The sequence below is a fragment of the Raphanus sativus genome, unplaced genomic scaffold (assembly GCF_000801105.2).
Source record: "Raphanus sativus cultivar WK10039 unplaced genomic scaffold, ASM80110v3 Scaffold0881, whole genome shotgun sequence".
Classification (NCBI taxonomy): Eukaryota; Viridiplantae; Streptophyta; class Magnoliopsida; order Brassicales; family Brassicaceae; genus Raphanus; species Raphanus sativus.
In genome coordinates, this window is record NW_026616195.1 from 1 (window position 1) to 22,651 (window position 22,651).

At 33.4% G+C, this 22,651-nt stretch overlaps 4 protein-coding genes and 1 pseudogene across 4 annotated transcripts; 3 read left to right on the top strand and 2 right to left on the bottom strand.

Annotated features, from left to right (window-relative positions):
• Window positions 1-1,157: 1,157 nt before the first annotated feature.
• On the bottom strand, window positions 1,158-2,292 carry LOC108860860 (late embryogenesis abundant protein D-29-like; annotated as a pseudogene).
• A 973-nt stretch (window positions 2,293-3,265) lies between these two features.
• On the top strand, window positions 3,266-4,704 carry LOC108858908 (putative F-box/kelch-repeat protein At3g17570). Its single transcript, XM_018632762.2, has one exon. The coding sequence runs from the start codon at window positions 3,435-3,437 to the stop codon at window positions 4,602-4,604; it is 1,170 nt and encodes a 389-aa protein (XP_018488264.1). The 5' UTR covers window positions 3,266-3,434; the 3' UTR covers window positions 4,605-4,704.
• Window positions 4,705-7,092: 2,388 nt separating this feature from the next.
• LOC130503250 (putative F-box/kelch-repeat protein At3g17570) lies at window positions 7,093-8,560 on the top strand. The gene has a single exon (XM_056997927.1). The coding sequence runs from the start codon at window positions 7,093-7,095 to the stop codon at window positions 8,227-8,229; it is 1,137 nt and encodes a 378-aa protein (XP_056853907.1). The 3' UTR covers window positions 8,230-8,560.
• Window positions 8,561-15,678: 7,118 nt separating this feature from the next.
• On the top strand, window positions 15,679-16,177 carry LOC108833351 (uncharacterized). Its single transcript, XM_018606779.2, has one exon. The coding sequence runs from the start codon at window positions 15,787-15,789 to the stop codon at window positions 16,030-16,032; it is 246 nt and encodes an 81-aa protein (XP_018462281.1). The 5' UTR covers window positions 15,679-15,786; the 3' UTR covers window positions 16,033-16,177.
• Window positions 16,178-20,093: 3,916 nt separating this feature from the next.
• On the bottom strand, window positions 20,094-20,927 carry LOC108836147 (auxin-responsive protein IAA31-like). Its single transcript, XM_018609348.2, has 4 exons — window positions 20,812-20,927; window positions 20,510-20,724; window positions 20,337-20,424; window positions 20,094-20,240 (listed from the first exon to the last, which is right to left on the bottom strand). The coding sequence occupies exons 1-4, from the start codon at window positions 20,925-20,927 to the stop codon at window positions 20,186-20,188; spliced, it is 474 nt and encodes a 157-aa protein (XP_018464850.1). The 3' UTR covers window positions 20,094-20,185.
• Window positions 20,928-22,651: the final 1,724 nt, after the last annotated feature.

Genomic DNA, 22,651 nt, shown 5'->3' on the forward strand with positions numbered 1-22,651 from the left:
TGGTTTCATTCATAATATTGTTATATACTCATAGCGTATCACCTATGATTAGTTGTATTTGCATACAAGGTCATCGCATCAAGAGGTTCTCAAGGAAATCTCTCATCGTATATAATATTAAATTAATTTTGATTCCATCAACACGTAATTATTTTGTTTGCATAATTCAATTTAATATAAATAATAATTTCACTAAGAATTTATGTATTATTAAACTGTATATAATTTTATATATTTTTTGTACATTATTTATCATTGTAAGTTTTTAAATATGTAAATTTGAATATTATATATATATATATATATATATATAATTATAATTTAATCACTATTCTATATAATTTTAATTTAGATATTAGAGTTAGATGAAATAATTTATAAAAATTTAGTAAGTTTAGATGTTAGTCTTAAATTTTTGAGATAAATTGAAATCGTTAACTTGAGTGTTAGTATATTCATATTTTAGATTTATGAAGTGTAATTTTTAATGTAAACTGCAAAAAATTTTGTAGTTATTCCATTAACTAACAAGCATTAATTCATTATTAAAAAATAATAATAGAGTAATCACTATAAATTTCATATGTATATTAATTTATATTATTTTCATTTTATGGAATAAAATATGTTCATATAAGCTATCTAACTATATTTTTATTTGATATATGATATAATTTTATATATAATATTATAAATTTATAATTTTTTGTATATAATTCTTAACCCAAGTCAAGGTTAAGACTCCTCCATTAATGACAAATCGAGTCTAATTAATTGATCATTTAATTTAATCCTAGAATACATCAATTCGCCGAAAGCAGACAAATATAATTGTGGTTTCTACGAAGAAATCCATCTAAACACTCGACGAGATCAAAAGAAGCTGTCTACCGAATCCTATTGGGGTATTACCAGCGTACAAAGAGTTGTTTTAGAAATTAGACTGTAATCACGCAAAGTGGCTTCTGATCTCAAAGAATCGGGCCCGTAAAAGGGTACTAATTAGCCCATGTAATTACAGCTAGCCGCTTCACTCAAAACGTGAGACATGTCTACATACCAGAGATCAATAGATGCATTACGAAACCAAAAAGGAGGAAAAAGGAACATAAAAAGAAAATTCAGACACGATACACATGTTTAAAGATCAGGAAAAATAAAAGCAATATCAACCATATTATTGAAAGCCAGTTTACAAAAAAAAAAAATCAACCGTATTAACCATCTTAAAACTGTTCAAAGTCCTCTCTGAATTGTTGTTTCGCCACATTTTAGAGCTCATCATCATCGGCGTTTAAGCTAGCATCCTTGACTCGTTTTGACTTGTGCGACAAGGTATCTCTAGCTTTCTCTGACTGCTCAGCAGCTGAGTCATAGCTTTGAGACGCTTCATCTTTCGCAGACTCCAAAGTCTCCTCAGCTTTGGATTTTGCAGTCTCGTAGTGTTCTTTACTCTTCTCCTTCGCATTCCTACTCTCTCTTTCCGCTTCTTCCTTCAACTTCTCCGCCTTCTCCTTAGCCGCACTCGTTAGATCGCTTGCTTTCTCCTTAGTCGCCTCAACCGTTTCTTCCAACCTCTCCTTAGCGTCTCTTGCCTTGCGTGTTGCTGCGTCCTTAGCTTCTTTAGCCTTCTCCGACACCGTGTCCCCCATGTTATAAGGATAGTTTTCGTCGTGTTTGATTCCAATTTTTCTCTTTAGCCCAATCAGTCCATGACTTATCGGTATTGTCTCCCGACAAACTGTTTTTAACTTGTTTTGACTTGTGAGACAAGTCATCTTTAACTTGACCTACTGAATCATAGCTCTGCGATGCCTTGTCTTTCACGGAACCAATAGTCTCTCTGGCTTTCGATTTTGCTGTCTCGTAAGCCCCTTCTGACTTCTCCATCGTCGCACCAACGTTGTCCCTGACCGTTGTGGTGGTGTGAGTGGTCGGGATGTTCTCTTCATGCTTCAGACCGATTTTCTCCTTGGCCCAATCAGTCCATGATTTATCCTTAGCCGCTTCTTCTGCGATGGTGGCTTTAACACAACACACCGTTACAATAGCCATAAGTACCAAAGATACGATAACTCTCCTCCCTAAACCCATTTTTACTTAACCCTTTGATAATCTATAGACTCTTTTCTCCTCGCAGTTATGAAATAAACAACATGAAAAGCTCATGTGTGGTTTTCTCAGAGGATTTGTGAGGTGATGGCTCTGTTATGTATGTGGGACACGAGAAAAGGTTGACGACACTTGTCCAACTACGTGGCGAGTACCTACTTCTTATGTCGTTTTGATCTTGGATTCGTGCTAAGTGATTACACGTGTTTATATATGTTACCGAATATCGATTTTGCTGGAAGATACTCAACCGACTCACGGTGTTGAAAATAATAGAGAAAGGCTTCTTAGATCTTTATCCATCTCATGGTTCCGTGACATAGTCCATGTCTTACCAAACACAAAAGTTCTCCAGCACTACAATCACTTATGTCGTGTTGGACTATAATCCTTATAGCTGGGCCAGCTTTACCAAATCCAGCACTATAATCCTCTGATGGCATATAGAATGATCTGGGAGCAGCTTAGATTTAATGTTTATAGAATAGAACATAACCTTGCTCATATAAGATAAACTTTTTTTAATGCTAGTTAATTATATAATTAAAAACTACAAAATAGATCAAATATTTTAAATAGTTATTTTTCCATTTTGTTTTCTAAAATAGTGTCTTTCAGGATCAAGTGAAACAAACTATGTTTTATTAAAAGGGTAAATAAAAACTAAACCTTACTTATATGTGTATGACAATTTTTTTTTTAATTATATGCTTATTAGGAAAACATTACAAAATATATAATATCTTTCTAAATTTAAGAAGATTATTTTACATATATATTATCTTTATAAATTTAGATATCAAATTGAAGGATTTTCTAAAAGTGTAGGAATGTGTTATACATATTCAAAAATATTATATATTTATAATATTTAAGGTCTTCCTAAATAGACATTTAAAATATAACTTTAATATATATTTATGATTTTTTTTTAAAAAAAAAATTGTGAATATATTATAAATATTTATCAATATTTTTCTAAACTACAAAAGAGATTATACATATTTTTTTTTCGAAAACGAGATTATACAGACAATAATGTTTTCTAATTAAACTATAGATATAGCTCAAATTTAGGAAATTAATTGTATCCATATCTTCCTAAACTATGGATAACCTTAAAGCCTAACTTTTCTTTGCTATTCCCCCAACTATAAGTTACGGTTTTAAGACAGACTTCCAAATTTCTCTTCTCTCTCTTTTTCTGTATATAATAGTTAACCTTAAAGCCTAACTTCTCTTTGCTATTCTCTAGTTCTCTTCTTTTCTCTTCTCTCTTTCTTCTTTGGGAGTTCACGTCAGAAACATAAAAATAAACGATAATGGTGACCCCCAAACTCCCATCGGACTTGGAATCAGAAATACTTTCTAGGGTTCCTCCCACATCTGCAAAACGTCTGCAGTTAACTTGCAAGCGATGGAACACTTTGTTCAAAGATCAGAGATTTATCAACAAGCACTTGGGCAAAGCAGCAACACAGATGCTCTTCAAAAAGGATGAATCGGTTTATTCATTCAGTCTCGATTTCAATGGAATCCATAATAGATATGATCAATTTATTACGATTACAGGAAAAATTCAGAGACTGAAGGATTCAGAAGATGTCAAGATATCTAAAATCTTCCACTGTAAAGGTTTATTGTTATGCACGACCAAAGACAAAAATCTCGTGGTTTGGAACCCTTGTACTGGTCAAACCAGGTGGATCCAATCTAACGGGTGCGCCATGGACCATGAGTATTTTCTAGGATACGGAAACAAGAACAAATCATGTGATAGCCTCAAACTCTTGAGGTTTAGATATTATTATTCCTTTGAAATGTATGAGTTTAACTCTGATTCATGGAGAACTTTTCGTGACGATGCTGTTAATTGTGAAATATTATGGCGATCGAGTGGCGTGTCTTTAAAGGGAAATACTTACTGGTTATATTCAGATGATGAAGACGACGACGAGGTGGTTAATTGTATTCTCAAATTTGATTTCACTAAAGAGAGATTTGAACGTCTGTCTCTTCCTTTTCATAATGATGATAATGATGCGGGTGTAGTTCTATCAGTTGTCAGAGAAGAGAAACTTGCGTTGCTATTTCAGAGCTTTGATATTAATAGTCCATTAGAGATGACGATATGGGTGACCAACACTAAGGCTGATGAGGCCAAAGACTTTTCGTGGAGCGTGTTCTTAGTAGTGGATTTCAGTAGATTTAGAGAATGCATGACGAGGGTAATTAGTTTCTTGGTGGACGAGGAGAATAAAAGGGTCATGTGTTGTCATCAAGACTTTGAAGAGAAAGAGAGGACCATAATTTACGTTGCTGGAGAAGATATACATAAAGTAGTCTATATAGAGCACATTCCCAAGGGGATAATAAACATTGACTTCAGGAGAAGCCTTCAACCCCCTAGTCCACTTCTCGTCAGTTATGTTCCAAGTTTGGTCCAAATTCCGTTAAAGCAAAGTAATCCTGATGGCAAAAGAAAAAGATGATTAGTTGATTATTAATTAGGGTTGTTTCTGTTTAGTTAATAAACATACTCGCTGGATTTTCTTTGTTTTCTTTTCTTTTCTTTGTAAACTTTTTTTTCTGGAAAAAAGATTTTTTGGTGATGTCACTCAAATATATTAGTTATGATATAGTGGCGATCAAGGTTGTCATAAATATGTGCATGTTATATAAATACAAGAAACAAAGAGACGAACACCAAGGAGTAGAAAATATCATCACATTGGCAGGACTTTAATTAAGTTAATTATATAACTACAAGTATATCTCAACGTCCTCAAGTTGTAAACTTGAAACCATACAACCTGGTGATGCATGTTTGAAATGGAAAAGCTTACTAGGTTGCTTCAGGATAAAATCTAGTATACTCTTACAAGTTTGGATTTTTCTAAAAGGAGAGATTTGGAAATTCATTTCAGCGTGATCCTTTTCAAGACATTGACGCTTTATTAGTTGCAAGAGTATACTGGGCTCAATGTATGGCCCTCTTAGAGCAACATTATTGGTGGGACAAATAAAATGTCCTTAACATATTTTAGTAATATTTTTAAGTTAGGGATAAAATTTAAGAACTTTTTTAATGTTGTAGATTATTGGTAGGACAAAAAAAGTCTTTAGCATATTTTACAAATTCAATTCATAGAAACATTTTGTACCTTGGCTTAAAACAACCACATGATCAGGTACCCACTCAAGCTATCATCATCACTATAATCTTGAACCTCACCTGATGGGAAAAATTGCTCATCCGATGTGTTCCACGAGTAGCGACTTCTGAAGTAACTAGTGTCGATTGCACTCTCTGAAGCTGGAACAAATGCAGCCTAAAAGAAAAATAGCGTTAGACATTGTATACAAAATGAGGATTTGCTTCTGCAGAACATATATCTTCAAAAGAAAAAGAAAAAGCACCTTTTGCTTCGCTAGTGTACCCCAATTGATGTCTTTAAAAAAGATGTGCTGCTTGACCTGCGCCAATGAAAATATTTTCAATAAAAGTTTACAGCAAACTGGAACAAAATCAACACAGAAAAAAAAAAGATCCATTTTAACCTCAGCAGCCCCTCTAGCTCCAAGTCTCAGGTGAGGATCTTCTGTTAAAAATCTAGAAAGAGAAGATGACATGACGTTACAGGCAATAACTAGTCTTTGATCTACAGAGCAAAAATTCTATCTTGTATATGGAAACTCAGAATTTGAAATCAAACGTCCTTAACCTATGCATTTACTTTGGACGTTAGCAAACCAGATAGTTACTCAATATAATGAGTAGAAAAGAGTTGTTCATCAATGTTTTCTATTGTACAACTAGTTAGTTCTTCCTTCTTGACAAATAGTTGCAGCAGAAAGATAGACAAACAAACCTTGACACCAGAGAGCTTTTCAAGCTTGTCGACAGAATCCATGACAACAACTTCCTCACCATCATCACTGAGTTGCAGGTCAATCAAGAAGAAGGTATTAGAATAATGTCATTAACTCAAAAACTGCTACTACACTTGTAATGTATATTATATAGAGTATTGATCCTTCTTCCACTGACCTTCACATGATCAGGTACCCAATATGTCTGATCACTGTTTTTTAACAACTGTTCTTTCAACTGCTCGTCCACCCAGACAAACCTGACAGGTCAAACACAAACAAACGTCAGTATAAGAATCCAGCAACAAGCTTCACAGAATCAAGATATCCTAAATAGTTTGGATTAACTGCCAAAAAGTACTGTTAATAGAAGAACTCCTGCAATCAAACAACCAACACAGTCACGTTATCAGAAAGCTTACAGTTCACGGCTGAGTCGCGTCGTTGAACGGAGGAGGGAGAAAAACTTTTCGCCTCGTGATCTCCCATGGCCGAGCTCTTCCTCCTACAAAATCGAAAGGGAAATTGAAGATTGCTTCGATTGATTCCGAAAATAAGACACAACGGGAGAATCAAATCGGCGAGAAGCAATGATCAGCTTCTATTGCTCACCACTATCTCCTTATCTCCATCACCAACCTCAACCGATCTCTCTTCTTCGTTCCAATCGATTTTGCATACAGGACAATTTTTTTCGGCCATTCACAACTCAACACGTGTCTCCTTAGGACGACACCAAAAAGTCCTTAACTAAGGACGTCCCAGCTTATTTTGCCTAATTTTGATTTAAATTAAATCAATTTAACTCTAAGATATGTCCTTAAGAACGCCGATAATAGTGCTCTAACGTTATAACCTCTCTATATATATATCCCAATTAACAACAGTTAATACTACAAAGCTATATAATAGCCGTTTGCCGTAAAAAAAAAAAATAATACTACAAAGCTAAAAGTAAAACCCTAATCTTTTCTCCTTTTTTAGTTAACCTTAAAGCTTTAACTTCTCTTTAATATTATCTTCTGGCTTTCTTCTTTTCACTTGGCTATTCTCTCTCTTTCTTCCTTGGGAGTTCAGGTCAGAAACAAAAACAAAAGATAAACAATAATGGTGATCCCCAGTCTCCCATGGGAAATGGAATGCGAAATACTTTCTAGGGTTCCACCCACATCTGTAAAACGTTTGCAGTTAACTTGCAAACGATGGTATGCTTTATTCAAAGATCAGAGATTTATCAACAACCACCTGCGCAAATCAGAAACGCAGATGGTCTTACTGAATGATGAGTCGGTTTATTCATTCAGCTTCAATTTCCATGGCATCAACAATTGGTATGGTCGCTTTATTGATTGTACAGGTAAACTTAAGAGCCTAAAGTATTCAGAAAAAGTCAAGGTATCTGAAATCTTCCACTGTGAAGGGTTATTGTTATGCACCACCACAGACAATAGTCTCGTGGTTTGGAACCCTTGCACTGGTCAAACCAGGTGGATCCAATCCAGGCAATCTAGTAACCGTTACACCAAGTATAAGTATTTTCTAGGATACGAAAATGAGAACAAATCACGTGACAGCTTGAAAATCTTGGAGCTTAGCTATAATCTTGGAGTTTGGAAGTTTGAAATATATGAGTTTAACTCTGATTCATGGAGGGTTCTTGATACCGATTCTGTTAATTTTGGAATATTATCATCTCTTGGTGTTTCTTTAAAGGGAAATACTTACTGGTTAGTTTATGATCTGGTTAGTTTCATACTCAGATTTGATTTCACAACAGAGAGATTTGGACATCTATCTCTTCCTCGTCAGAGTGATGATGATTATGATGCGGGTGTAGTTCTATCAGTTGTCAGGGAAGAGAAACTTGCGTTGTTATTTCAGAACTCTGCTCGTTCTAGTCAGGTGAAGATATGGGTGACCAATACTAAGGCTGATGAGACCAAATACTTTTCATGGAGTGAATTTTCTTTCAGCACCGTTTGTTTGACCAGGGTGATGAGTTTCTTGGTGGACGAGGAGAATAAATGGGTCTTGTTGTGTCATCAAGACTATATAGATCAAGAGAGGACCATAATTTCCGTTGCTGGGGAAAATATATATGGAACAGTCGTCTATAAAGATTGTAAGGAAACTCACTATGATAGGAGCAGGCAACGCCCTAGTTCACTTCTCCTCAGTTATGTTCCAAGTTTGGTCCAAATTCCTGCAAAGCAGAGTACTCCTGGTGGCAAACGAAAAAGTTGATTCAGTTACCTTTGTTTCTTTGAGCGAGATTAGTCAACTATTAACTAGGGTTATTTTGTTTGGTTAATAAACATACTAGCTGGATCTTTGTTTTCGTTTCTTTTTATTTTCTTTCTTTTCGGAAAAAGTCGAAGATTTTGGTGATCTTTCTCAAACATCAGCAGCTCGTGCTGTTAGAGGTGTTGATAGTACAAGAGGTCCAGCCTCACCGAAGTGTTGAATCAGAGGTCCCATAGGAAGCCAGCTATCATCACCGAAGGGTCCCATAGGCCATGCCATTAGCAGGACTTTAATTAATGTAATTTAGGAATTTTCGAAAAGTTAAGAGAGATTTGGCGATTCATTTCAATGTTCAGGACATCAATGCTTTATCAGTGGCTAGAGAATAGCATTGGTGTTACATCAGAGCTTTGAATCTTTGATATATACTGAACTATTACGTGTTATGTAAACTGTAATTTCACCACTTGTTTCAACAATAGCAAGTTACGTTGACAATCTCTTGCTTCATTCAGTATGATTTCATTTCGAATCCAAAGGTAAATGTTGGTTTAGGGCGAAACGTTGGTGACGAGTCCAGTGAATCGCAGTTTCTTGTACTCTTTCCCCCACGGAAAGAAGAAGAAGACATATTCATAGAACAAAATGTCTGTGTAGTGTGGGGAGCAAGAAATGATAACGACGTTATCTCTTGTTACGGAAGAAGAATGTGAGATTCTAATGAATCCAAACCAAGTCGATACAAAAAGGCTCTCAGACGCCCCTAGGACATTGACAGAAGGACGGTCTAGGCTCAACAAAAGGATTTGGTCAGCATTGTTCAGTCACTCAACCATTGCTATATTTCTTACAAGTTACAACAAGTTTCTTGATTGATCTGCGATGTTCAAGCCAAATAAATTGAACATATATATCCAATTAATTAGAAGTAAACCAAAACATAAACCGATCTGCATTTTACCTGAGTTAGAAGATTCGTTATAATTCAAACCAATACGAAAAAATGCGGACTGGACCCAAAATTTATTTCAACAATGAAATGATTCTTGACAAGTTGAACTAATACTGAAAAAATCTGAAACAAAACTTATGCCTGTTTAAATCTAATAATATGTAGGCCGTACTCTACTTGCCTTTCTAGTAAATCTTGAAGAAAAGAAACTGAAACTTTTGAACCTAAACCGAATTGCCAACTTCTTTTAGAGTAGTTATATATATGATTACATAATACATTAGCACCATAAGCCAGTGATTAAATAAAACATTGTACTGCAATAGCAAATTGTTTTAAAGTTCAATTACATTGAAACATTAAAAGTGACAAAACCTAATTAATGAGAAAATTATGAAGAAAATAACATATTTCCTCTGTATCACTTCAAGTGGTTTTTAAATTTTTTTTTATTTTTTTTCATAATAATTCATGTTCTCACAATTCTAAATACAATTTATTGTTATTTGAAAATTTTGACAAATTCAAAATACTACATCTTTTTCTTATTAGGTTAAATTGGTTTAGTTTAATGGTAATGCATAAAAAATGTATTTTCTTAATCTTTGTGCGAAAATCTTAAACAGCCATTAAAATGATAAGGAGAGAGTATAAATATATAATTTAAATAGTGAGTGATCTTGTTGAAGTAAATCACTATTGGTTCTTGCAGATCAATCATATTCACTAGTAAGAAAATAAAAAGACAAAAGATGAAGAATATAGTTTGGTAGTATATAGAATATAAGCATGATTACTTTACGACATTTGCATATATATATATATATATATATATATCAATACATTAAATACTATAATTTATTAGACTTATAAACTAACTAAACAATATTTTTGAATCCTTCATTCCTCATACATGGAAAGGTTGAGAACTTATTCTCATCTCAAAAGAAGTTCTTTCACTTTTACAGCCATGCATCCATCCATCCGTCGGTCTCCAGTGCATTTTCTTTAGACAATAATCTTATTTTAAACCTCGTATAGATCATATATTATATATAGATAAGTACGTATTTACGTGTTAAAGGCATAATGTATATACACGAGAGGTTGTCGTTTTGTATATCACCGTTTCCTAGCTACTTCCTATTCTCTCTTTTCCCCTTCCTATAAATATGAAAACTTAGAGGTGTATACATATATTCAAGTTGAGTGATTGTAGTATACATATATAAGCCAAATCGAGATGGGTAGGAACAAGAAATCATCAACGTTTTCGATAATAAGAGCTTTGCTACCGTGCTGTTCGAACAGTGGAGATGATTGGAGCGAAGAAGGAGTGATCATAAGGTCAAGAATCATGACTAGTGATGAAGATGGTCGACTTTGGATCGCTGAGCCAGGGGTCGATAGAAGAGCTAATTCGTTTATTGCTAGGTTCTACGAGAACCGAAGCTCCGATCCTAATTACAAAAGTGTTACCCCTTGAATGATTTTCCGTGCTTTGCCTTCTGTACTTTGTTTCTTCCATGTTTTTTTCGTCTCGTGTTAGTTCAAAAAAACAATAACATGTTATACGTAATACCCTGTCTTTGTTAGTACATGTATTAAATCTTCGTTTGTTTATTTATGTATTAATAATAACTAATGAGATTTATAACTCTGGCTTCATACTGTTTATTTATATATACAAATAATAATAGTTTTATCAAATCTAGTCAAGAAGTTTAATTAGTATTATCATTATATTTGTGATACTTTCTTGTTAACGTCAGTATATTATATGAATATTGCATATACCTACAATCCCCTTCACAATGATAACTCTTTGACCGATTCACTCGAGTAATGCATATCTCATTTCTTTACTGGATCAGTTATAATTTCCATTTGGAGTTAATAAACCATGCAAAAAATGAGTTTCAACTCAAACTCAATTTAAAATAATGAAATTAACAGATTGACTCGTATCATTTATACATATTAGTATTGGTCTCTAAACTTCGATGTAGGATTTCTAAGGTTTCGTGTTTGTTAGTGATGCAAAATTCTTCCATCTGGTGAAGGAGAAAACAACGACATTTTTATGGAAAAGGCTATATAGATCTTATAGAAGTAAAATTATCATTATTCTCGATTTGCCGATTCATCATAATTTTGAGTGTCACGAGCCAGCAGCTCACAGGCCTTAAATCACCCAAATTTAAAATGGAAAATAAACCCATAGACCCATCTCTGGAAAAGTTGTAAAACCCATGAGCTTTCTTTCCAGTTTAAAATTTGGAAATTTTCTCGATTTAAAACAGTTTTTGAGAGATCTTAATTTTTTTCTAATTTCTTCTAAATGAAAATTGGGTTTTGGTTAACTAATTAAGAAAATTAAAACGCCTGGTTTCCTCTTGTATATAACTTTATTTAGTGTGAAATTATTGTATAGGTTCCTCCATCATGAACTCACAACATAAAGACTGGCTTTACTTGTGAAGATTTTTTTTGGTAAACCTTTACCCGTAAATTTATTATATTTGTCGGCGTAACAAGTACAATGGACCTAAATTATTCAAGCACAGTAAGAGTCAATAACAAACATAATATTATATAACTTTCTTTTCGTCAGAAAACACATCAATTTAGTAGTCAAAAGCTTAAATAAATCTTCTTCTTAACATAACGCAAAACGTTACACAAATATATATTTAAAATTAAATGAAAAGTGTGAAAGAGAGAAAAAGAGCAAGTCATAGTTTGAGAGGCACCGGAGATTTACGGACCGACCAAACCGCCACTCTGTAATCAAAAGTCAACAAACAAACAATTAGAACGTTACTTCTGTATATGACCGACCTAACATTTTAAGAAAAGATAGTAAATCCATACTGTCAAAATTAGAACGATCCGTCCGCTGCACTGCATAGGATATGCTCAAAACTTTGAAAAAAAGATATGCTCAATTTGGTTTGTTTGCATTACCATTCGAGGACCATTCAAAGCTTTTGTGTATTTTCTTTACAAAAAAAATTGATCATGATTCAAATTCTATAAGTTGCAGGACTCTTTTTTTGTCAGCACAGCAGTTGCAGACTTGCAGGAGTTTGTTTTGTTTCTATGAATTATTATCACAAAATTTTAAAATGGGACGACGGAAAAATGTGAAAGAAGATTACGCATCTATAAGTTGCAACCAATTATCAACCCCTCAAAACAAGTTATCACCTTTTGTGTGATAATCTATCATGCCCTAGATTTCGTATCACTGCAGCGCATCGACCCTAATCCTTCGTCGTAGAAAAAAACATCTCCACATCTACCGATAAATTATTGATGCGTTAGTGTTATTCGAATCTAAGACCGTATCTTTTAACAATTCGCCACAAGACAAATTGTCACCAATTGAACTGATAGCTTATTTTGTAGAAAATTGTTAAAGGATGGAGTCTTAGGTTCGAGTAACCTAAACGCATCAATAAACTATCAGTAGGTGTAGAGACGTTTCCTCCCATAATAAAAAATTATGGTATGGAGATCCGATGCACAAGACGGAGTGTCACAATCTGATTAAATCCACCGTGTATGGAGGTACTTCCGAATCTGTGATCATAGAACCACGAACCAAATCATGTTCTACAATATTTATATATTTTCTTGGTATTATAAATTATAATATAAATTTAAGTTTGAGAGAAAGAGAAAAATAATTACGCACCAGTGAGCAGTCTGTTGGTTGTCATGTGGGATGTTATAAACAAATTAAAGGTGTTTCAGTTTTTTATATTTCCGTTAAAATAAAATATATTACAAAGGATTTTGATTAATTAAGACAATGGATTCTGTTGTAACGAGAAGATGATACATGCACTGCCACTGTTCCTCTCATGCAAAGAGATGCTTTTGATGCATTTTATTAATTTTAAAGTCAATATCAAAAGAAGAAAAACAAAACATTACTTTAAAACTTTTACCACTTGGGTTTCCTTTTACTTAAACTAAACATAAATGTAGTATGTATCGTACATATGAAAAAGGAGTCTTTTAATTTGGTGCGTTCATGCGTCTGAATTTAACCCTTTTGTGTTGACAAAAAAAAAAGAATTTAACCCTTTTGTAATAAGCTTGTGAACCAATTGAACATAAAATAATTTCATTTTTCTTAAATCTTAAACACGAAATATATTAAACTAAAATTTTATAATAATATTTGAAACAACTATATGAAAAATTAAATTAAGAATTCGTTGTCAAAGTAACTAATTTTAGAACTAATATAGAAATATCATTGGATGCTCTGACCAAACTCCATAATGGTAACCCGAACCCTTCTTTCAACTGGAAAAGATATGTCTGGAATGTAGAGTGCTCACCTAAGATTAGACAATTCCTTTGGAAGATGAATAATAAGGCTTTAGCAGTGGGTGAGTCTCTAGTAAAAAGGGAAATACAAGTAGATAGCAAGTGTAAGAGATGTGGAGAGAGTGAAACTGTGTTTCATGTGATGTTTGAGTGCCTTGCAGCGAAGAAAGTCTGGGCGCTAGTACCAGCAATAGCAATCCCATCGACTACCTCCTGTAATTCAACGGAAGACCTACTTACAGCATGCTCGCGAATGACGAACCTACCTCCTTTAGGTCTCTCCAAACCTCTGTATTCATGGATCCTCTGGGTCTTGTGGACGAGCAGGAATCAGTTGCTGTTTGAGGACAAATCTTTCTCAGAAACAGAGATGTTGGCTAAAGCAATCAGAGCAGCAAAGGAATGGCAGTCTTCTCTCCCACTCCAAAAACAAAGCTCTGTTTCAAAGAAAGATTGTAAAACTTCGAAATGTCTACCACAGGTTCCAGAGACTACAAGCATCTTGTTCTCGGATGCAGCCTGGAACTCCTCTTCTCTTGCAGGTGGCCTTAGTTGGGTTTGCACAGACTCGGCCGGCACACACCTGTTTCAAGGATCAGAGAACAGACGTTATATAGCCTCAGCCCTCGCGGCAGAAGCATTGGCGTTACGAGCAGGCCTCTCGAAGGCTGCCTCTTCTGGAATCAGAGACGTGATCTGTTTATCAGACTCGAAAAGTCTCATTGAAATAATCACAGGTCATAAAGCTGTGGTTGCTCTTAGAGGGATACTCCATGACATTGGCGTGTTGAGTGAATCCTTCAACTCTATCTCTTTTAGTTTCATTTCTCGTTCATGTAATGAAACAGCCGATAGGCTGGCAAAACTCTCTCTGTTTCAGCTCTCGAACAATCCCTCTGTGATTGGTAACACTGCTGTATTTTAAGTTTGAATGAATGAAAAGTAAGGTTTGAAAAAAAAAATATAGAAATATCATTGGAAGTAGAATTTTGGGTACATGTCTAGTTTTTGTTGTATTGGATTCAGAATTATTATTATTTTTTTTTGTTGTATTGGATTCAAAAAAAAAAAAGTTTAGATATTATACCATATATCTAAACTACTACATGTATATGTATGTATATGATTATATAAAGTGGTGTAGAACAGAAGGTAAGAGATAGAGGAAGCAGAGAAACATGTGGAAATCACATGGGATATTTCTGAACAATCTGTGCCCACCTCAATTCTCTAAATCATTGGTTCGCCAAATTTTATACATTCTTACTCTTTTTTAATCACCAAATTTGATCTACTTACTCAACAGGAAATTAGCATAACTTAAATCACATTCCTTTTGGATGTGGATTATTAAATTTATATAACCGGTATACCTACATATTTATATTAGTATAGTTTTCTTGATAAATATAAAGATTCTTTATACGATATTGTCAACAATATAAACAGTTATTGTAGCGCTGCCGTTTTTTGAGCATTAATGTAGATAGATAGATGTGTGCTTCACATAATATTTAAATTCTAAAAATCGTACATTGTATTCCCCACATATCTATCTCTCGCTCATGAAATTATTGCTTTGCTAGATGAGCTACTGATGAAGATAGCAGTTATATAGAAAGAAATTGATGTAAAATTGGATGATAAATAAATAAAAAAGGAGATGTGCACATTTAATAGATACTATTGGAATGAAGTGGATGAGAATGAGAAAATGCAGTAACTATTTGATGATTTAATTGTCAGTAGTTCTGACTCGTTTCCAGTGAGTTGGAAAAGGCAAACTCTTGACTTTATCGGCTTCTCATATGTATTGATTTGGTTTAGCTCGGTTTGATCCGTTTTGGTTACATGATATTACACACAACTTGTCCATCATGCATGTAAAAGGGAGATCGAGCCAGAGATAAGGTGTGTGGTAAAACAAAAAAGAAAGCAAGAAAAGAATATATCACGTGGGTGGCATGTGGGAGGGTAGGGAGAGGCCTAAACAAGCTTAAATGGATAACAAAAAAGTAAAAAAGGTAAAAAAATAAAACAAAGTGATGTTTCTTGGAAGCTCTTAATGCGGATCTTGCCTCTCTCTCACCTCTCAAGCACTCTTTTGTTTATTAATTAATAAAAATCATTATAATATATCTCAAGAGAGAGAAAAAGAGGATGTGTATATAAATACACCTAACAAGTCGTTCTCGAGCTCTACCAATCCGAAACTCTGAGATTCCTTTGTTTCAAGAACTGAGTAAACATAACAAAAAAAAATGGCATCATGGAAGAAAACAATAGCAACACCATTCAAAAAGGCTGCAACACTCTTCAACCAACCGCAGCAATCGCCAAGAAAGGGTTGCGGCGGTGGGAAAATGGATGCCAAAGCTAGGGAAGAGCACGAGAGGAGGATGGTAAGAGAGCTTCAAGGAGAAGTCATGGCTTGTGGATACGATGATGTTCTCGTAATGTGGTCTATTCTCGACAAATCTAACTCCTCCAATAACCTCACTTCTTAACCCAAACCAAACTTAGACAAATGGTTTTCTTATCTGCTTTTTGTACATATATATCAAAAGTGGTATAAGCGCGCCTTATAGCGATCACCTCCTTCTCCTCTTCTTTTTCCTATAGTTACCCTTTCATGTCTCTTTGTAAGGTCTAGTGAACTTTTTTCGACGAATTATCGTCGAGAATTTAGATGTTGCTCTTTCCTCTTTTGATAACCCACGTGATTCTGTTACAGTGGGATTTTTTAAAAAGAGAAATAAGCCTTTATTGAGTTCTATATCATTTGTATGGTATGATTAGCATTATATTTGTATAAGAACTCAAGAACTAGTTCTCCATAATGTAAAAGCCATGTGTATTGACCGAAGTTGCACATGAGTTAAATTATTAATCAGAAGAAAAAGAAATATTATTGTGATTGATTATGAATAATGATATTATTCTATCATTCCCTTCGAAGTTAATAAGACCTTTGCATTTTCGTTGAAATGTCTTCACATTTCACACACACTATCAACTGAGTTGATGTTTCTAACTTTGGAGTTTGGACTAGGGGTGGGCGTTCGGGTACCCGTTCGGGTTCGGATCGGGTATTTCGGATTTTCGGGTATTTCGGTATAGGAGTATAATATCCGTTCGGGTATTTCTGAACTTCGGATCGGGTTCGGGTATTTTTAGTTCGGGTTCGGTTATTTCAGATCGGGTTCGGATATTTAGATTTTAAAAGAAATAAAAATAAAATTTTCTTTTTTTAAGTTTTTTATATTTAAAAATATAGATTTTGCTTAACTGATTTTTTTTCTTTTTATAGATTGAATGATTAATAGATTTGGAGATAACATTTCCAAAATAAAAATATCAATTTGGCTATTGTTTTTAAACTTTGGATGTAACTTTGGTTAATACATGAAATAAAAAGTTTAACATGCATTTTAAATGAATATCAAATTATTTTCTCCATAATTATATATATATACTATATGATTTTAAAGTATGTCTAACATCAATATAAATATTTTAAATAAAATGAGAGATGTAAAATAGAAATATAAGGTTTAGTATACACATGTTCGGTTATTTTCGGATATCCATTCGGGTTCGGGTATTACCCGTTCGGGTTCGGATATCCAATCTCTCCTAACTTAATACCCGTTCGGGTATTTTACTACTTCGGTTCGGATTTCGGTTCGAGTTTTTCGGGTCGGGTTCGGGTGCCACTTCGGATATCGGATAAAGTGCCCACCAGTAGTTTGGACAGACGCAAAGAGTTGAATGGTAAGCGCTCATTACCCTGCTTTAGTCAACAAAAAACAATTCAGTCTCAACTCTCAAGTAGACCCAAATATTTTATAACCACAAAGAGAGAAAAAAAATAAAAGTTTCTTTTTGGTAAAATAATAAATATACATGATAACCTAAATTAGTTTCAGTTTCAGTTAGGTTCAGAATATTATATTCTTTAGTGATCATTTAGAGAAGCATATAAGTCGAATTAGAGTAATACTGGTTTCTTCAATTTATTACTAGCCAAACTTAGTCGAGAAAAGAAAACACAAAAAAACAACTAGTAAATTCTTCTTCTTCTTTTTTGCATCTAAAGTATTTATCCCTAATCAAAATAACACCGTGTAGATTAATTATAATATGGGATACATATAAGTTTTAAAATAAATACAAGTTTCTTTTGTTAATCAATTTGATTTGCATAATATAGTATTTATGTAATTGTTACTCAAGCCTCTGCCGATTCAAGATGTACCTCACGGATACTGTTATAAGGGCACGAGTACAACTCACAGATAATACACAACAAAAACTGATCAATAATCTCCAGACAATATTACAAAACTTCCAAGAAACAATAATTTAATTTTCCAATAAAGAAGAAATAATTAAGATGACAGCAGCTTGAGCTTAGGGGGACCCAATCATTGAACAAGCAAATGAAAAAAAAAACAGAAAAAAGTACGACCGTATATCGACAGTGAGTTTAATGGTTGATGATGAGATCTTATTAAACTCTCAAGTGGGAGTACTTGCTTCTCACAACGTGCCTTCTCCTCTGATGAGTCTCTTCTAAATTTTTCTATTATCCATTAAATTAAATTTTGTTCTCTCTCTCTCTCTCTAAAATTCTTAACATGCTCAAAGTTTGGGAAACATCTTAATCAAGAGATGGTCTCACTCAACACTGCAAACCTAACATGTCCCTTTGAGGTAAACTCAGCTAAGATTCATCATTCCACACTAACTTGTGCTTCACCTTACCAGGGTTTCTAAACCAAAACTCAAACTTTTACGCACACCAAGTTTTATACTGTCGAATCGGATGCAATGACTAATGTAGAAGATTTAACTGGTGTTTTTTTTGGATTTAAGTGGTGTTGATATACCTTAAATCTGGTATGACCCGATAACGTTGGACAACACGGGCATTTTGCTGAAATTACCACCAAATGATAAACTTCTAATTTGCTTGTAAACGTAGACAAGTAGCGAATTTAATGAACGATATTAAATTTTTATGTATTTTACTTATCGTGTTGTATCATCTCCATTGTTTTCTCACATCCATTATAATAAGTGCTTGATCATTTTTTTTCTCTTTTATATGTTGTAAAAAGAACCATAACAAGTCAGTTCCAGTGGTAAAGAAGTTGCAGTTGTAACTTCTATAATCAGAATTTGATTCGCATTGAGAAATACTATTTACAATGCTTGGATTTTAAACAAAGAGGTGAAAACACCTTGCATGCCTTTATTCTCCGGCTTCAAATACATTAATTTCCTAATCTGTTAGCACCACTGGTTTATAAATCTATCTTATTAAAAGAGAAGTACAATTTAAAATTAACCCTAAGACTTGCAAAATATTTACAACCTAATGCCACTGAAGTAATTAATGAACCTAATTTTAAGGATTTTGTTTTTTCCTATTTTAATGCATAATTTCCTAAATTAATTTCACAACAAATTCATGATAAATCTTAAATTTAATGCACATTAATACTATAAACAAGTAAATAACCTCTTTCCATGATTATGTAATATATTTTAGTTTACAAATATATATATATATATATATATATATATATATTATATCATTAGTATAAAGAATAAATTTAAAGTGAAAACAATATTTATACGGAAAAAATATTTATACGGTCACGGGTCAAGCTATAGAAATAAACAACAACAGTGCAAAATTATTTTTCTTTAACAAATTTATTTTAATAGAAAATATATTTCAAAATATTTTTATATTTTTGTATATTTATAAATTTATTTTATTTGTTTTAAGAGATATTAAGATTTTGGGATTAGAAAAAATTATGACACACCTGTATATTATATTAGTTAGAAATTTTAAAATTTATATCATAATATTTATTAAAATTTTAATTTTTATTTTTATTATAACTGTAAATACAAATTTTCAATCTAAATTTATATTCAAATATTACAAAAACATAATTTAATATAAAAAGACAAAAACATAAAATAAATACCGTCCGGTCGGACGGGTCAAGATCTAGTATCCAATTCTTTCTTGAAGAATCAGTCAAAATCTGACACAATTGTCTTGGAATGTAAGCATAAATGGTAAACTTAAAACTTGATTCATCATCTACGGCAAGTAAAAGAGCAAATAGGACAAATAAAGCAGAATGAACCTGAAAAGATATTGTCTACTATTAGATGCCCTCATATCCAAGCCTTGCTATGTATGTTATATTTGGGCTCTACACGGGCTTTCTTGTCAGAATATATTGGACTTGAAACGGGTTGTCATTAAAATTGCAAATCGGTGTAAATTGAAATCAACAAGAAAGACGAGCGCCGGCACATTTCAAAGAGTGCTCCCCAACAACGTTCGTGTTTCTTCATGGCAATATGGCATGTACACATCCAAAGGAACACGATTACAAACATGTGAAAATGTATTTGACATTATTTTTATTATTATTCAGACCAACAAAAAAAAGAACTCTTGGACATTGTGATTTATTTATATAATAAATAAATACTCAAAGGTATCAAAATATAAATATGCATCAACCATCCACGTTCTTTAAGGCCTTTGTTGCTGATATGCAGCCAAAACTCTGTCCCGCATGAAAACTCTTCACCAATTCCTAACTCTACCGTGCGATCCAAGTCTCAACACCTCTCTGGTTTCGTGATCTTCAGTCTTCTCACGGTTTCAAGAAACATTCTGAACCAAAAGCATTGAATAGAGTCTGGTATAAATATACAAATAAGGAAAATTATCACTATGTCAGATGGGAGACTCAAGATTCAAGATTCTTACTCCCATGGAATATCTCCGACCATCATCCAATCTCCATCTGTGTCTTGATATGTCAAAACATGGTGTTTTCTATCTCGATGATTACCGCCTGCTAGAACCAAAGACAATGTATATATGGGCATTCTTAAGTTAAATGTTTGGTTTTCAGGAAATATTTGTCCTTAATTACTTACAGATAATTGAAGTATTGAACATGTGAGACAGATTTTCTAATAGACTCTCGTAGCCTGAGAATGTGGAAAGATCGAGCTTTCTCCCTATGGGAACACCTTCCATATAAACCTTAACAAAGAGACATGTGTCGTAATCGCGTTGAAGTAGACGACGACGACCCTTTAGTGTATCTCTTAAACGAGGTTTTATCGGCGGCCAATCTTGTTTTCTCGCTCTACAGACAAACAAACAATGTGAACCAAAAAAAAAAACAGAGCAAAAACAGAACAGATGAAAAACAGAGTTGTGAGGAGAAGATGACCTTTGTGGAGAAGTAGAAGGAAAGGTGAGGCTAAGGGAGAGATTAACAGAAGATTCAGATGGTGAGGGGTTTGTACTGTCGACAGAGGATGAGGAATAAGAGTTACAAATCTCCATTGATGAGAACTTGAAGCTGTAACCTCACACCTACAACTGTAACTCCATGATTCCTTCTAGTCTCTCTGGAGAGTGCTCTTCATGTCTCTCTCTCTCTTTCTATATGTCTATCTGCTTAGTAAACAACAAGAGAATGCGATTGCGTAGATTTTATTATAATATAATGTTAATCAATATTTTATTAACTTAAATATAAATAAATACTAGAAGCTAAAGGGTTCCCCATTTTAGCTAATGAACTTTGAACATTTTCTATATATGAACACACACTGATTTTTGACAACTACTGTTATAGTTACCCGATTAGATACTGAATTCATATGTTTAGATCTTTGAAGCTTGTTAATAGTAAAAATGTAAGATTATGGTTTTGATGTTTGTTTACATGTAAGACTCCAAGATTCCATAAAAAAAGAGAAATCCAAGGGAGGTGTGTCCAGATGGTGTTGGAGATAAAATGTTAAGGCTTTGATTTTAATTTCCCAACTGCTCAGATTCTTTAATTAGGAGAGATAAAGAGCTAAAAGACTTTATTGTCTAGCCTTAAACAGAAACTGAGTATCACATCACTTTCACTTTCACTTTCTTGCATCAATATTTGAGAACTGGGTCTATACATTATGAACTTGGGGATCAGTTTTAGACCTGTTGATAAGAAAACTCAAATATCTCTGTGACGCATTAATGTTAGAAACAATAAAAAATAAAGGAGACTTGAAGAGTTTTGTGTATGTTGTTTATGTGGAGCAGACAGTGTTCTTTTCTTTAACTATACGTTTTCTGTTAATGTTTCTATAGCTTTCTGGATTGTCTCTCTTAGGAGCCCAATCTTTTTACCTTTTTGTTTCCAAAATTCATTCATTGGTTTATAGTACTTTATAATAACTTTATACATTTACATCACATAGTGTTCATTGGCTGTATTGATAATAATATTAGATCCTAGAATCATGGGAAGTGTAACAGCGTAGTCTAATAGTTACTTTGTCATAAAGCCTACCTTGAATGTTGGATAATTATGACTCCTATGAATTATTACTATACGATCTGTCTATGGACATGCATGTCTGGTCTAGGGATCCTTCTTATGAGAATTTCGATATAATTGACTTTATAATGTCTAGTAGTCTAATGATGAATGTCTAATCTTCTTTATACTTGTAATAATTAAGTCTAGTATAATCAATTATTTTCTTTTCTTTTACAACAAGCCCAAAGAGTTAATTTTTATGATTTTCATATTAAGAAGATGCTAGTCATATGCTTTGTGCGTTCAATTTTCTACTGAAAACTCTATTTTCTACTGCACCTTTTTTTCTACTGAAAACCGGAGAGAAGGTCCGATTGCACCTTTTTTTAGAGATCAGTCTAAACTCATGTCTAAAATGTCTCTAAACTAATAAGAAAAACTATATGGTTGGTCCGAAGATTACCCATGTTGTTTTTGTGGAGTTATGTTGTTGAATCTGTGGTTGGTCCGAGCATTATCATGATAAGTTCATGCATAGACAAACATGCAATCATACATCCACGTTTGCAAACAACTTCATATAATCAAATCATATATAGAGTTCTTCAGACAGAATGAAAGTTTTATAGCTGCTGATGAAAATCAATCATTTGGATAGTACTTCGACAAAAAGTGACATCAATTAAATTTTATTGATTTTAGGGCATGGGGTCCCTTTGAGTGATACAAATACTCATCACTCATCTGTTATGAT